The following is a 16,546-nucleotide window of genomic DNA, read 5'->3' as shown; positions in this document are numbered from 1 at the left end:
TGGGGAAAAAAAGACCAGTTACATAATTAGTCAAGTAAAAAATAGATGCCATCTTTATTTTCAGTATGCAATCCGCATAAATATGTCCCGCTCAAAGCCAAGTACATTCACAAGTAAATCTTCTATATCGAAAAACAGTAAAAACAGAGTGTGGAAAGTTAAGGCTACATGTAACCAGTAAACAATTAGTTACAAAACATGTGAAATGGGCAGATCCAAACAGGTATTCAGCTGTTCCCATAGTGGACACATTATACACATAACAGGCTTCCGTTGTTTATCATTTAACAAATACTTATGATCGCCTTTGTACTAAAGCCACCTGTGTGTGTGTGTGTGTGTGGGGGGTTTAATAGTCATCGATTTTGTACTCATAATCCCCAGCTGAAGACTGTCCCTCCTCAACCATCCAGGGGCTGTACCAGGATGTGGTGCTCTCTATCGGCGCGGCTTCCGTCGTCGTCGTCGTCGTCGTCGTCGGGGGCAACGTGGTCGTTGACATCAGCCTCATCCTCTCCTGCCTCAGGCGGCGCAGGCGAGCTAACCGTAACTTTCTGAGGCCCTGGCGGTCCACTGTGCCGCTCGCTCTGGTCGAACTGTGGGTCCCCTCTACCCGGGTCGTTTGTGTCCGTCCGCCGTGGCTGAGCAGGCGGATCGGCTTGTTGCCGTGCATGGCCATGATCTGTGGAGAGACACAGATCGGGTAGCGCAATGGTTTATGAGGACATCCGGAGTGGCTGACAGGCTGTGGCCGTCCGTGGCCCTACTGGGCTGCCCTGCTTTGGATTAAACACTGAAGACATCCGGGGGTTATTTGGTGAATAGGATTTAGCCTATGGTAACACGTTGACGCAACGCAGACGCGTTTCGACGCAGTCGTGAACCTGTTTTGGTAATGCGTCGGGTTTTAGTGAGGGGACCCATCACCAGCCCTTGCTGCTGCGTCGTCTCGACGCAAGGTTAACATATTTGGGAGGCGCACGTCAGGCCCTTGCGTTGGACGCAAGGAGGGTCCGTGAACCCCCTTGCGTTGCGTCGACGCGGAACCATAATCAGCACATCACTCTCCACAGCAAACACCCGGCCGTTCCTAACAACCTTGTGACTACACCGACAAAAATGGACTCTGAAGTAACCTCCAGCTCTTCTTCCGTATATTCCTGAGATAATCTCCCACATACAATTCTGCATACGAATATACAAAGCCAACAACAACTTTCTTCTTACAACTGTAAGAAGAAAGTGTGTTTCTTGGAATCCTGTTTGAGAAACCGGGGCCTTTGCTCCTGCTCCCCCTCCCCCTTTGTCTCTCTCTCCCTCTGGCCTACCCCCCCCCCCCCCCAGGCTCTAGTGGGGGTCGTGGAACCGTCCGGAGACCCTCCCACTGATGTGTGAAAGCCCCACACTCCCTTTGTTCTCTGTCATAGGAGTCTCACTCTATCAATGTACCAGTCATCTGAAGAAGGCTGCCTCGGCCATTTTTATTCCCTTTCACATTAACTATTATGAAAAATATACGTCATTGATTTGAATTAATATTAGGGCCCTCCAAATGTTAAATATCAGAAGTATATGATGCCTACTAAGCATATTATGAATATGGAACACGCCAGGGGGAGCCAATGGGGGGAGGGGAGCGATTGTACCAGGGTGGCCGTGCCACCCCTGGGGGGCGCCACTCTCCAGTAGTAAAATAATCAAAGTTACCTCTCGAGCGGTTAAAGCCACTTAATCACGCTACAACTCTTTACGTAGTTAATAAGGCTACGACTGTGAGCGCATATGCTAACCAAACACCACTTCTCATCAAGCCATCCTCTGAAGGAAAGGCTGGGTTGAAGCGGTGCTGACGGAGGGGATCGTGAGACCCGGTCACCTGTTTGATGCGGTCCCAGTTGGACTTGGCCAGGTTGAAGCTGCAGGCGGTGGCGCCCGCCTCGTAGCCCACCACACACAGCTTGGTCATGGAGGTGAAGCCCTCGGCCCGCACCGTCACCTGGTACTCCCCCGGGTTCAGCAGGCGCCAGTAGTCCCCGCCGGGTGCTTCAGGGAACCGAATAAAAAGGTACAAATATACTCAGCCATAGTACTGCTTTCACTACGTAAGAGGATTAGGGCGACATGGAAAAAAAAATATTTTTCTTTTTTGGAGGGTTCTGAGTTAAAAGTCAAAATTCTGAATTTAATCTGTCAAAATACTGACTTTAAACTCAGAATTATTGGATAGATAGAGCTGAGAGCGCTAGTTCAACGGACGGACCTGTGGTGACGTCGTGTTCGACCCCTTCCACTGACACGGTAGCGTTTCTGATCGCGTTTCCCTCCTGGTCCTTCACCACGCCCCGGATGCCTCGATGCACCTGATTGGAGCAAAGACAGTGTTGGCGTTCATTTATTCAATACCCGATACGGCGTGGTCCTGTGCACGCTTCTCGGCGACTGACCTGTTCCATAAAGGTCAGCATGGCCTCTTTGTTCTTCTCCCACTCGTACGCCAGCTCGCTCTCATGCGGGAACTTATCACACCCGAGGAAGATGGACAGCTCCATACAGTTGGTGTGCAGGTAACTGAAGTCGTTCATACCTGAGGGGGAAGATGATGCGCGGAGAGCACCTCATTAGTCCACCAGAGGGCGCCATACGTCTTCACTATTCCCAATGGAACCCGAACTAGGTGTGTGCGTTCAGTGTCCCTGACTAGAAAGACAAACTCCATTGCCCTTCCATTTTATCAAGACTATTTAAATGGACGGCATTTATACTGCGCTTTTCTAACCAGTGGCCACTCAAAGCACTTTACAATATTTCCCACTTCATGCACACATTCACACAGCTACAGCGGTGTCAGCCAATCAGGGCGACAACCAGATCGTCGGGACTAGTTAGGGTGAGGAGTCTTACTCAGGGACACCTCGGCACTCCGGGGAGCCGGGGATCGAACTAGCAACTTTCTTGTAACCAGCCAACCCGCTCTACCTCCTGAGCCCCGCTATGCCGTGGGGTGTTGCACTACTCACTGCCTGTGATGGGCTTCCACTTGGCCCGGTTGACGATTCCCACCCCGACCGCAGCGTCCTGTCCGTGGCAGGAGCCGTGGTAGTTGTTGGTCATGCTCAGGTGTGTGGAGGCGTAGGAAATTGCCAGCCACCTGAAAAGGGACTCATCGGCAGTCTTTCGAGCCTCGTCGGCTTCGGGCTCAGCATAACTGTCAGCCCCTCTTCCTCGATCGTCCTCTTCCTCCTGCCTGTGGCCGTAGCCGTGGTCCTGACCGTAGCCCGGGTCCTGACCGTAGCCCGGATCCTGACCGTAGCCCGGGTCCTGACCGTAGCCCGGGTCCTGACCGTAGCCTTGGTCATGGCCCGCGTCGCGGCCCTGTTCGTAGCCGTGGTCGTAGCGCTGGTCATAGCCACGATCGCGGCCCTGGTCGTAGCCACGGTCGTGGCCTTGGTCGTAGCCACCGTCGTAACGCGGGTCAGGGCCCTGGGCGTAACCGTGTTCGCGGCCGTGGTTGTAAGCGGTCCCTCGCCACTCCTCTTCTGGGTCATAGCCCCTGTTTGCATACTCGTCTGGTTCTTGGTCGCCGTACCCTCGGTCATAACCGTCGTCGTACCTGCGAGGAAAACAAGGGTTGAAAGGAGTTGGATGGTTTGCTTGGGTTTGATTACGTCTCTAAAGTGAGAGGGAAGGAGTTGTCAAATGGTAGACTGGTAGAATATCAAAACAGGGAGGCCTACTGTCTCTTCTTGCGGCTGTGGGGCCTTTGGCTCTCCGGGGCCTTGTTGAGCCTGAAGCCGTCAAAGGGGTAAGCCACCACCCTCTCTCCACCCTGGAAGTTTGCCCCCAACACAAACGCATGGCTCTCCATCCACGAGATGATGGCCCTCGTCTCGGCGGCCATCTGGTGCAGCAGAGCACGCGGACACATGTCAATCACACTCAAGGAGATCATTTTGGAACCAATCGATCGAGACAAACCGTCTGTTACCGAGGTGTTCGCTGCCATATTCTCGGGCGTGGCCACATGGTGGTTGGGGGTGAGTTTGGGCACCATGCCCTTGTCCTGGGCGTCCCACAGAGCGCTGTTCAGGTCGGGGAAGTTCTCAAAGATGTCGTAGCCGTCCTCCGTGTAGTGGCCCGTCTTCCAGCTGCTGAGCTCGGAACCCTGCGGAGGAACGGTGGTCGTTGAACAGGTGGTCATCGAGTGGAAACCAATGGGAGGCGAGTTGCCACAACAGCACTGTGAGTGCTTTTTGATATGAGGTGATGCGTGTGTTTGAATTGTTGTTGTCACCCACCACTTCGAAGGCTGCCTCCTGTCCGTCGGGGTTGAGTGAAGGCACCAGGTGGATGCGCGTTCCCTCAACCAGCCTCTGGACTTTGCCGTTCCTGTCCTTGTACTCCTTGCACAGGTACTGCATGAGCAGCAGGATCATCTCCCGGCCCACCGCCTCGTTTCCATGGAGACCCGCGGTGAAGCGGAACTCTGGCTCACCTGGGGGAGAAAAGCGTTTTTTAATAACCGTTTGAGGTTCACGAGAGCAGCGGTCGACCAGGTCTCTATAAAGGCTTCTGCTAGATTACTGAACCTTAATGTCCTTTAAACCCGGGAACCACAGCCAGGAGCTGTGGCCAGATCACAGGCCTGGGCTTGTGTTCTGTTTGTGTGCGTTTTGTAAACTTTCCATGGATGGGGGGGGGAACTTAAAGAGCAAGAGGACGCTATAGACTTCATAAGGCCCCCACCCCCATTCAATTGGGTTAAGTATAACGCAGACATGCAGCTAGACGATTTTAAGAGTAAGAGACACTCAAACTGCGGCCAGGGGAATGGATGGGCCGGGAAGACTTCAGTGCTTCAGACTTGTATTCAAATACCCGAATTTTGTACATCAGGTCCAACGGACACGTCCTCACCTATCTCATGCTCCGTGGGGTTGCCAGAGATGACCATGGCCACGATATCCAGACCCTTGGAGCTGAGGCCCAGGCTGTAAACGTTGGTGATGTTAGGGCATTCGTCGTTCACCCCCTTCATCAGCTGAACGAGTCAAATGAACAATGGCAAGGAGAAGAGGTTCAGCTGCATAAGACGACAGTCAGTGTTCATAGTGTTGCAGGTCACACGATTGGCAGATTGACATGACTTACAGGTATCTACACCTGGAGCACACAGCGTTGGAGTGAGAATCGCACTCTCTTCACTAAACTGTATAGATCCAGTCGTACTGAAAGTGAGATCTAATGCAGACTGTGTGCACGTCCCTCTCTGCACGTCAATAGTTTGGCCACTAGGGTACAAAGTGTTGCCTGTTACCCGAATGGACAAAGGCTGAATGTTAGATCATTTACTCAACACAAATGTCCGGTGCACTAAGTGGCCCGGGGCGCTACTACTATGCCGTACTAGGCTACCCACCGACACCATGTCAGAATAGCTGTGGTGTTTGAATTTCAGGTAGTCCACTGGCGTCACTTCATTCTGACTGTACCGGATCTTCTCCAGGTCTGTGATGACGAAAGAGAAGACGAAGAAAGGTATCAGTTTTATTTTTACAACCGACCTAGTGGGGGATATTGTGTATTTTGGCGTTTGGGTGTAATTGCACAGTTTACCAGGTAGGGGGCAGCCGAGGACCTCTGCCCTCATACACAGACTGCCGTTCCAGCTCTGCGGGATGATCCTGATGTAGCGGGCGAGCACTGGCTCAGCCAGCTGGTTCATCACCGGAGTTTCCTTATCACTGTTGCCAAAGAACAGCTTTTGAAACGGAGAGAATGAAACCCAAACAAAGGGAGACATAATGATGATTTATTAGGTTATTAGGGTATTATAGTATTTTGAGGAGGGGTGCAGTTGAAGTCATACACTTGTAGGGAAAAGATTACCCCGTGCGTTGGGAAGGAATCACCCTCATAGACATTTTTTAGAAACCACCAAAAATAGAAATAGAATGAACAATATTTGTCAGTGTAATTCCCGCGAAAATTTAACCCAGGGACTTTATCGGCATGAAGACCCATAAAATAAGCCCTCCAGACACCTTATTTTGTTGATTATCGAGTATAGAGCTTGCCTGGAGCAGCCAAGTATCAAGAGGGGATATTGTTAAGTTGAATTTGTTGGTGCCTCTATTATATTACTTACGGTAGCTGAGAATCTACTTTTTGAACAATATTTGTGGTTGAAAAAATGCAAATTTGGAAGCGTTCGCTGTGCCCCCTAGCCAATAATATGGAATCCATTTGAGCTGTTAGCATTGCTCCGGGCAAGCTCTATACTCAACTTTCAACGAAAAATCCTTATTTTATGCCGAAAAAGACTCTGGGTTAAATTTTCGCCTGAATTACACTTTAAGGAGGGGATAGGAGTGAAACACCCTGCTCAAGGATACCAGCAGGAGACTGTTTCAGGATTCCATCCCAGAACCTTGCGGATGGGAGTCGAACACTCAAACCACTAAACCACCGATTCGGCCCTACATAAAGGAGCTAGCAGTACTGGAACTCACCCAGTCAGAGTACCCATCGTGGAAGTTGGTCCACTCTCTGCTGTCGTTGCTGAAGCTCAGGAAGTACGACATCACGTAGTCGGTCCTGATGAAGAGGGGTCACAATCAGGTCACGAGCGCACCAGGGTTACCGGCCTACGTGTGTGTGTTGGTTCTCCTGCTCACTCGTTCTGGGATTCCTGGGAGTCTCGGCCCTGGGTGATGATGCCGGTGAACTCTGTGTCCTGGCGAGCGTCGATTTCCAGCCAGTGCTCCTTGTCCTCCGAGTTGGCACACCACGCACCCCCCCTCATGTTGTCCTCGTCGTCCGAGCTCTGTGGAACCCAGGGGAGGGGCAGCCAGTCAAAACGGTTCATAATGTCCACAATACATTGACTCCCCCCCTCACCCCACCGAGGTAACTCCACATGCAGCGGCAAGTTTGCGTCAAAGTATATAAAATATATTATTAATATATAAAAAAAAATAGGCATGTTTCTGTTTGACTTTGAGGTTAGTTTGGTGTTCTTTAGTGACTCAGTACATCTCATAATTAAGTGGTTTCAAAACATAATGGTTCCCACATCGCCTCTGATGTATAGCTAGATTCATGTATCATCTATGATGGCTGTACACTCCAGGGGGCGGTTGAGGTGGTACTTAAGAGGAAACATGGTAAGACCACCCTACAAGCAGCAGGTTGTTTGTTTGAACGTTTGTGACACTACATCCTTAAACCGTCCGAGGACTGAGCTCCTCGAAGCCCGTCCTGACAGACATGGTAATCAGGGCTGTGGAGTAACAACACACTAGAAGATAAGATCTGTCAATCCACCGTTGACTAAAAGGTTTACAAACTGTGTGCCTGAGATTAAAACATGAGATAAAAGCAAAGCCGAGACTTTAAGGTGAGTTCCTTTTTGTTTTTGTTTTCAAGCAAACATTGTGATTTGAAAACACACCATCTTTCCATTCAGTCAATGAGAGAGATAACGTAATGTTATGGTGATAGATGAATTGAATATGCTTGATTTATTTTGTGAAAACTAGTTATTGGTAGAAAGTGGGTACATTTTCTGAAAGGTAAATTGTTCAATTGTTTCAATCTTCACATAGAGAATCTTGACCTTTGACTAATAAGAAGCATAAACATCTTTAAAAACAATGATGCATTTTCATCGAAATAGCCAGGATAAATGTGTTTTAAGCATTAGCTTCTCATGAAATCCTTGGCCTCCACCTGACGAAGGAGTCTTTTTGAAAGGAAATATCTCTTTAAGAAACTGCAGGGTAGTATGGTGGAACATTTGCTGGCTTTGTAGTGCAGCAGAAAAGTCAAACTCAAGTATGAATGAGTTTAGGTATAAACTGTCCGGACTGTGACTGCCAGAGCGGAAGAGGTTACAGACATTACGCATCACTGTTATTATTTTCCAGACTGTAGTTAGTATAAATTGTAAGCTGTGGTAGTAAAGTGACGGCTATAGTGTACATCATATATTCACACCCAGCAGAGTTGTGTGTGTGTGTGTGTGTGTGTTCACACACACACACACACAACTCTTGTGTGTGTATATGAATTTCCTTGCGTGTGCATGTGAGTTTGTGCATGTCTACTTGTTTGTGTGTGTCTGCGTGTGTGTGTGTGTGTGTGTGTCTTGCATGTCTACGTCTACTTGTATTTCTTTGTCTGTGTTCGTGTCTGCGTGTGTGTGTCTGTGTATCTGCGTGTGTGTGTGTGTGTCTACTTGCGCACGCATGTGTGTGTCTTTTTGCATGTGTGTATGTCTGCGTGCGTCTGTGTGTGCGTGCGTGTCTGTGTGTGCGTGTGTGTCTGTGTGTGCGTGGGTGTGTGTCTGTGTGTGTGTGTGTGTGTGTCTGTGTGTGTGTGTCTACCTGCATGTTGAGCCGGGCCCTCTGCGCTGCGTAGCGGTACTGGGAGATGGAGGAGGCCATGATCTGGTCCGACTCGACCTTATGGGACTCCAGCCCCAGGGGAGGGCATTCTGCCGGGGAGGTGAGGGGCAACAGAGGGGAGCCGGGTCAGAAGAGAGGGTAACAACAGGGAGGAGCCAGGTCAACAGGGGGTAACAGACAAGAGCCGGATCAGAACAGGGGGTAACATGGAGGAGCCGGGTCAGAACAGGGGGTAACAGGGAGGAGCCGGGTCAGAACAGGGGGTAACAGGGAGGAGCCGGGTCAGGACAGGGCCGGCTCAGGGGGTAAGAGAGAGGAACCGGGTCAGAACAGGGGGTAAGAGAGAGGAACCGGGTCAGAACAGGGGGTAACAGAGAGGAACCGGGTCAGAACAGGGGGTAACAGAGAGGAACCGGGTCAGAACAGGGGGTAAGAGAGGGGTACCGGGTCAGAACAGGGGGTATCAGGGAGGAGCCGGGTCAGAACAGGGGGTATCAGGGAGGAGCCGGGTCAGAACAGGGGGTATCAGGGAGGAGCCGGGTCAGAACAGGGGGTAAGAGAGGTGTACCGGGTCAGAACAGGGGGTAATCAGGGGGTTAGAGAGGTACCGGGTCAGAACAGGGGGTAAGAGAGTGGTACCGGGTCAGAACAGGGGGTAATCAGGGGGTAAGAGAGAGGTACCGGGTCAGAACAGGGCCGGCTCGGGGTAATAAAATACAATTCAAATCACTTTATCTGTCCCCAAGGGGCAATTGAAAGGGGGCGCATGACAGTAGCTAAAAAAGAGACCCAATCAACAAATACAGGCAGCACAAACACACTGCATAATCAACTAACACACGCATCACACACACACACAACAACAACATCAACATTCAACACAACAGTAAAAAGTGCTTCATAAAGTGCTTCTATTCTAAAGTACATTGCAGTATGTTCGTAACACCACGGAGAGGGCATAGTGGGGAGAGGGGGGCCTTACTTTTGGGCTCCTTGTAGACGCGAGGTCGTTTCTTGGCCCGCTCCTCTGCCTCCCTGAACTTCTCGGATCTCTCTGTGCGGACATCGGAGAAGAAAAAACAAACACACAAAAGCTATCGTTTGTCCTTTCAGCTGCCCACGTCTTGGAAATGAATTAGTGAAGCGATTCATGATTATGTTGAAGACTTTGAGACAGAGCATGTGACTTGAGAGGCCCCTGAGAGCCGGCTTCCCAGGGGCCCAGATGTGTTTTTTTCTTCTCACGTCAAGTATGAACTCAATCTGAATCATGTTGTTTTCAGAATCTAAAACAGACTTTGTTGAGCTGCATTTGGAGATCTTACTCCCGAGTTGAAATACCAACTCTGCATGTTGCTTTGCTTCAAACCTTCATTTATACTAGATTACGGTTTACGTCTCTGGAGGTGCCAGAAGCAGTAAGTGTTGATATGCAGCAAGACATCTGGCTTCCCATGGTGCTCGGCTCATGGTGGCAACGATAATCTCATTGGGGCCAAACGTAACCTCAGTCTGCCTCCCAGAACTTTGTCAACTTGAACCCAATGACAAGGTGAACGGCAGAGAGCGGGTTCCGCCCTATTGAAACCTAGCTCAACAACGTCATATATCACTGGTGTCTAGCGGCGTAACCTTACACCCCGACCGCCAAACCAAACATCCGCGGACACCTCCGGCCCTGGAGCAGAACCCAGCACGTGGCAGGCGTCTCGGGGAGGCAGCATCGCTTTCCGCTGGGGTCTCCCTGCATCCTTTCCTCCCTTTTCCTTTGAGTCTCTCCATCAGCGTACCGTGGGTCTGTGCGAGTACGTGTTCTCAAAAGTTGTGCAACAGCCACAGATGCTCATTCCCGCCCTCTCTACGTCTCAATCCGTCTGATAGCCGATGGATTCGCGAGGGGATTTCAGAACCGTGAGTTGTTTTGAAGACACACTAAAACCGTTGTCGCGGTTTGTTGGCTGTGTAGTTGACCTTTTGGTGCCTGAGGTGAAGCAATAGCGTATCTATAGACAAAGTCCCGGTGACAGATGTTTGCATGGTGTGTGTAATCACATCTGAATGGTCTGTTATAGCCCCCGCCAGAGTCTAGGCATGCCAAAGTCAAAGGCCATGTTCTTTGATTTAGAACTTTTGGCATGATGGGTAATGTGTCACAGGGATATGGTTGGCTAAACAGAAAACACATCTGGCTTGCCTTACCTCTTTCCTTTCTTTCCAACTCTTTTACTCTCTCCTCCTCCAGACGCGCTCTCTCTAGCTCGTCCTCTTTTCTCCCTGCGCAAAATGAGACACTTTTCGTTTCTTGCTAATGTTTTTTCAAACTCATTTGAGTGATTGTTGTTAAGTGTTTATTGTCCCCAAGGGGCATTTTGGTTTGCAAACAGTAGTCAACACAGCCAATACACACCATCAAATAAATAAAAAACACCTGATTGTTGCCTTACAGAAAAAAAGAGTCCACTGATGAAGGAAATCATCATGCTTATTGTAAGGCTGCCTTAATTACTCGTAATAAGTCTTATTTCGGGCCATTGCTTTGTTTTTTGGAGAATAATTTAACTAGCTAGCTCACAAAATTTAAAACACAAAATTGTAGATGACTCCAATGTACAGAGTAGGACATGAAATACTACTATACTATACTACTAAACACATTATAATGATGGCCATGTTTATGCATACGTTGTGTGTTTATTATTTTGTGTGTTGTGCATGGGGGAGTGTACGTACATGGTCGATAGTCGTCATAATCCTCGTACCAGGTTTCTCCATAAGGAGAGGTGACAGCGGGCACCTCTGATTTAAAGAAAATACAAAGGTTTAAAGATACTCAGAAGAACACAGCACACGTGAGATTAAAGTCAGACATTTTAAGAGATTATACGCTCTGAACCTGTAAATTATACAGTCACACTATAATACTCGAGCTAGGACCCCTTAAGGGAGCCCAAATGGCCAGATTCCTCTCACCACAACAATCGCTCTTTATTTGGATAAGGAATGAAATGAAGCTCTTGCAACAGCCAGTATAGTCATTGAAACTCGGGCAGTTAAAATGTTTATTTCACGTCCCCAAGTGTGTTATTTTTACAGCCTTTTAATTTTTTCTAACAAACCTTATAAAAAACAAACTTGTACGCAATAAACAAAGTGGCACCCACTCACATTATAGAACAGAAAATGAGGGCGAGCTCTCAGGAAAACTGTTTCCAATTGGGTCAGAAATGTGCGAGGGAGTTTTATGCTGTTCCGGCTCACATGGCGTTTTATTTTGAACACAGTTCTACGATTCACTCCTGTCGTTCTTTTTGGCGATCGTGTGACAGTATAGAAATATCAAACCGTTTGACCGTGAAACTGATCTTACCTGTTACCGCCTCTATCACTATCTCAGGGTTGCTGTCTGGGAGTGGAAGGTTGTGTGGAACTTCGGCTATATGAGAAGGGTAACAGAGTTAAAACTGATGCCAGATGTGAGTGTTGCAGGAGACAGCAAGACAAAAATGTAATAAGAGTGGAGGTTCCTGGAAAATAAATGGCTCTAATTGAGCTATAATGGATTGATGAATGAATGGACGGACAAGTAAGTAGCACGTTTCTCCCTCAGTCTTAAGATTTAAATTCCTCGGACAAAGCTGTGAGTGAACGTATCAAACTGGAGGAGGAGGAGGAGGAGGTGGTGGTGTTACTCACATGTCTCATCCCAGTAGTCCCCGTCAATGGTCCCATCCACCCGAGGTGGAGCGGTGACCTTCCAGTCGTAGTAAGAGTCTTCGGTCCCGGTCTCCACTTGGTCCGGCTTCCAGTCGTAGTCACCGGTGTTGGTAAAATCCGGCTCCGGATCATACTCCAGTCCGGGATCGGGTTCAGGCTGCGGCTCTGGGTCGTACTCAGGCTCTGGTACGGGCTTTGGTTCCGGTTTGTACTCCGGCTCCGGTTCAGGCTCCGGTTCGGGCTCCGGTTCAGGCTCCGGTTCAGGCTCCGGTTCGGGCTCCGGTTCAGGCTCCGGCTCCGGTTCCGGTTCCGTGAATTCGTCCCAGTTGGACCAGTAGTCCCCGTCAGTGGTGGACAGGGTCGGACCCTCCCCATCCGGGTTCCAGTACTCATCTGCCAGAGACGACCACGAGACCATGAGTTAAGCATGTGTGTACAGTATGATGTATGTATGTGTGTGTGTGTGTGTGTGTGTGTGTGTGTGTTTGTGTGTGTGTGTGTGTGTGTGTGTGTGTGTGTGTGTGTGTGTGTGTGTGTGTGTGTGTGTGTGTGTGTGTGTGTGTGTGTGTGTGTGTGTGAGTGTGTGTGTTGTTACCTACCACCACCTTCAGTATAAGCGTAGTCTGGGTAGGCAGGTACTGTGGTCATCTCCGTAGGCGGTTCCGTGGGTGGTTCGGTTGGGAGCGCTACACACACACACACACACACACACACACACACACACACACACACACACACACACACACACACACACACACACACACACACACACACACACACACACACAAAAGGGAAAATCAGGTTGCAGCAATGGTAACACCGTGTGCAGATCCAGGAGGAGAGCCAGCTCGCACCCTCACCTGTGGTGGTGGGGGGCAGCGTGGTGGTCTTGCCCTTCCCCTTCTTGCCCTTCTTGTCGGCCTTGGGCTTCCTGGTGGCGTTGGGGTCCTTGGGTTCCTTCTTCTTCTTGTCCTTCTTCTTCTTCTTCTTGCCTTCTTCATCTGGCGCTCGCCTCACCCGGCCTGCAGCACATGAGACAGAGCTGCAGTCTGGCTCTCTATATTAGGTCTTCCTGTCTCTTCCTCTCTACCTCGCTCTTCCCATCATCCCTCCTCCTCTCTCTTCCTCTCAATTCTTCTCTCTCTTCCTCATCCTCGCTCTTCCTTTCTACCCCTCTCTTCTCCTTTCTCTCTCTCTCGATTCTTATCTCTTCCTCTCTCTCTTCCTCTCTCTTTCCTCTCCTGCCTCTTTCTTTCACTCTCTTTCCCTCTCTTTTCCTATCTCTACCTCTTCCCCTCTCCCCCTCTCTTCCTCTCTCTCTCTCTTCCTCTCACTTCCTCTCTCTTTACCTCACTTCCTTTCTCTCTCGCTCTTCCTCTCTCTTCCCCTCTCTCCCTCTCTCTTCTTCTTACTTGCTCTCAATTCCTCTCTCTCTTCCTCTCTCTTCCCCTCACTTCCTCTTCCTCTCTCTTTCTATTCCCTTCTCCTCCTCTTCCTCTCTCTCTCTCTTCATCCCTCTCTCTCTCTTCCTCGCTTCCACCATCAGGAAAGCACTCTGCCTTTCTCGATTGGTGGACAGTAGGAATGATATCAGCCTGTGACGATAGCACCAGCCATTATGTGATGTTAATAAAACCAATTAGAAAGCTTGTATCAATTGTGATTAAGGTGCTGTGATGCTCAATTCTGCTTTGTTGTTTTGCTTAACAAAGTGGGTCTTGATGAGCTAAAGCAATGACGATCTAAAGCCCAGAGCTTACTGTCCAAGAACAGAACATCAGACATTTGTGTTTACTGTCGCAATTCAACACAGCTGAGGAATGATGTTTTTCTGGTGGTTAGCTTTGGGGGCCATCCCCTCTGAAGTTGCCTGTGAGGATGTCTGTGCACAAGTCTTAGTCCCATCAGCGGCTCTGTGTGGAAAACACTCCTCTCAGTTTCCAGCAGTAGTGCTCTATAAGCCAACGTTTAATAGCAGACCCTCTGTCCAGACACCACACTGAAAATATCACATGACCAACCTCGCCACACTAAATAGTAAGACATTTACAAAACAGGGTACAATTAAGTGTTGATTGTTAAGGTAATTGGATTCATTAGAGAGAGGGTCTGGCATGTCTCTTAGATCTGTCCTTTTTTTTTTTTTTCAGAAGAAGAAAAAAAGAAAATCATGAGCATCTTGAGAAACCATCGTGGATGTAGACTCAGAGTCAGCATGAATCACTCAAGGCTGAAGCAACACGGAGCGAATGGAAAAGCCAGTGTCATAGAAATACGTGAGTAAGATCCTCCGGCCTTGAGGTCTTTGTAGAATGGAGAGAATCCTGGCTGGTGCCTGGCTGTTAGTCTGAACCGAGTACACCCATTTCTCTCATTAACTTCCAGTTGTGGAAGAGGGATGTTGGCTAGGTGAGCAGCCGGAGATCTTCTTTGGTTCTGGAAATGACTAAGAGTTTGGTGTGTGTGTCTGAGTCTGTGTGTGTGTGTGTGTGTGTGCGCTCGTGCATGTGTGCATGGTATGTGAACCCACACATAAACATTTCAAGACAACTAATATATCCTCCAAAAAAAACGAATAGCTTGAAGATCCCACATTCCATGCTCTTTTTTTTGTCTTTTTTTTAAGTGTGCTGCATTGGACATTTTGAAGTATTTTGCAACTGCGCAACAGACCCCAAATAACAACATGGAAGGGGTGTTTTATTGCACCCTGTTGTCATTTATAGTGTTAGTACGAGTGTCGTCATACCTGGCAGCGCAGCCTCCCCTGTGAGGCGCTTGGACCTCCGGGCTATGACCGGACCTCCATCCGTCTCCGGGTCATCCAAAGACTCCTCTCCCGCAAGCGTCCCAGGCTCCTGCACCTCCTTGGGCTGCTGGAGAGGGACGATCCCCCCGGCGCTCTCTCCTCCTCTGGGGAGCAGCACCACGCACACCACGGCCAGCAGAGCCACTGCCGCCACCAACGCCTGACCCCTCATGCCGAGGCTTTCTCTAAGCACAGAACGGTCCTCTTTGTGTGTTTTTCCGCCCCTGTCCCACAATCTGACCGGGAGACTTTTCCACCACGTCGAGTCGGGATCCGGTACGAGGTAATGCGGCGTGCCGAACGTGCCGACCTCGGTGCGCTTTAGCTAGTCCCCGGGGCTCCTTGCCATGCGAACTCACCTTTAACAACAGTGTTGGGGAGCGAGGGTGGAGAGAAGCACGCGCAGTATGAGCCTCCAGCTTGCAGCCACACTTCCACTAGAGGCGAGACACTGGGTTCCTCCGAGACCCAGGGAGGGGAGAGGAGGGGATAAGGAGGGGGCAGGAACACAGTTTGGGAGGGAGAGAGAGAGAGAGAGAGAGACAGAGCGAGAGCCAACCAGCAATGAACCAGCAAATGAAAAGGGTTCCTAATACCCCTTAAGGCTATGGTCAGCTGAAAAAAAAAAAAAAGAAGAAAAACACCGGCCATGATCCCCCTCACCTGGCCGACGACAAGTCCCAACAGGTGCAGGGATCAGACAACCACACGAGACGGGCGTGGAGAGGGGTGCTGGGGCAGTCGGTCTGGCAGCTGGGCTGGTGGTGGGGGGGGTAGGTGACAGCAGGTGAGGCCACCCTAAGAGGCGGTTTGCAGCTGTGGTTAGAGCGGAAAGCTCTCGGTCAAAACTCCTTGCCGGCTCGCGGTCTCTCACCCTCCAGTCTGGAGGTCTCTCACCATGTAGACTAGAGGTCTCTAACTCTGCAGACTAGAGGTCTCTCAGACTAGAGGTCTCTCACCCTGCAGACTACAGACTAGAGGTCTCTCACCCTGCAGTCTCGAGGTCTCTCACACTAGAGGTCTCTCAGTCTAGAGGTCTCTTACCCTGCAGGTCTCTCACCCTCCAGTCTGGAGGTCTCTCACCATGTAGACTAGAGGTCTCTAACTCTGCAGACTACTTTAGTTTAGTTTATTTTTGTTTATAGTTTTGTGGACAGTCCCCTTTGAGAAGGAGCAGCTTTAGCCTATTTGGCTAATTTCCAGCTGTAGTCCCCAGCCAGTTGTCAGTAGGCAACCTACAATACGTAACAGTAAAACAAATTAAAGAAATACATCACATTTATAATTACAGCAGGCCTGAGCAAAAAGGGGAAAAAGACAAACAAACATATTGCACACAGTTGGAGCAAGAACAAACAGGCAAGCACAGATGATGGCAAAGATATCAAGGCAGTTCATGCAACAACAACACAAACACACAGGAGACAAGGGAAAATAGGCCACAAAGATCACATTGAAAGCACATAGATGTCTCTCAGTCTGCAGACTAGAGGTCTCTCAGTCTGGAGGTCTCTCACCCTTCACCCTCCAGTCTGGAGGTCTCTCACCATGTAGACTAGAGGTCTCTAACTCTGCAGACTAGAGGTCTCTCAGTCTGGAGGTCTCTCACCCTGGATAA

General features: G+C 49.6%; 1 protein-coding gene across 1 annotated transcript; it reads right to left on the bottom strand.

Annotated features, from left to right (window-relative positions):
* Positions 1-13: 13 nt before the first annotated feature.
* aebp1b (AE binding protein 1b) lies at positions 14-15,404 on the bottom strand. Its single transcript, XM_056601619.1, has 22 exons — positions 14,869-15,404; positions 12,980-13,141; positions 12,719-12,805; positions 12,099-12,512; positions 11,773-11,838; positions 11,136-11,201; positions 10,605-10,679; positions 9,388-9,459; positions 8,385-8,494; positions 6,675-6,823; positions 6,510-6,594; positions 5,614-5,758; positions 5,417-5,505; positions 4,915-5,038; positions 4,296-4,492; positions 3,986-4,162; positions 3,735-3,898; positions 3,018-3,610; positions 2,445-2,584; positions 2,261-2,360; positions 1,877-2,043; positions 14-682 (listed from the first exon to the last, which is right to left on the bottom strand). Exons 1-22 carry the CDS (start codon positions 15,098-15,100, stop codon positions 350-352), a joined length of 3,747 nt encoding a protein of 1,248 aa, XP_056457594.1. The 5' UTR covers positions 15,101-15,404; the 3' UTR covers positions 14-349.
* Between the last annotated feature and the right edge of the window lie 1,142 nt (positions 15,405-16,546).

Source organism: Gadus chalcogrammus, chromosome 11 (genome assembly GCF_026213295.1).
Source record: "Gadus chalcogrammus isolate NIFS_2021 chromosome 11, NIFS_Gcha_1.0, whole genome shotgun sequence".
NCBI classification, from domain to species: domain Eukaryota; kingdom Metazoa; phylum Chordata; class Actinopteri; order Gadiformes; family Gadidae; genus Gadus; species Gadus chalcogrammus.
The sequence above is the reverse complement of the archived record's forward strand: the minus strand, read 5'-3'. Positions and strand labels throughout refer to the sequence as shown.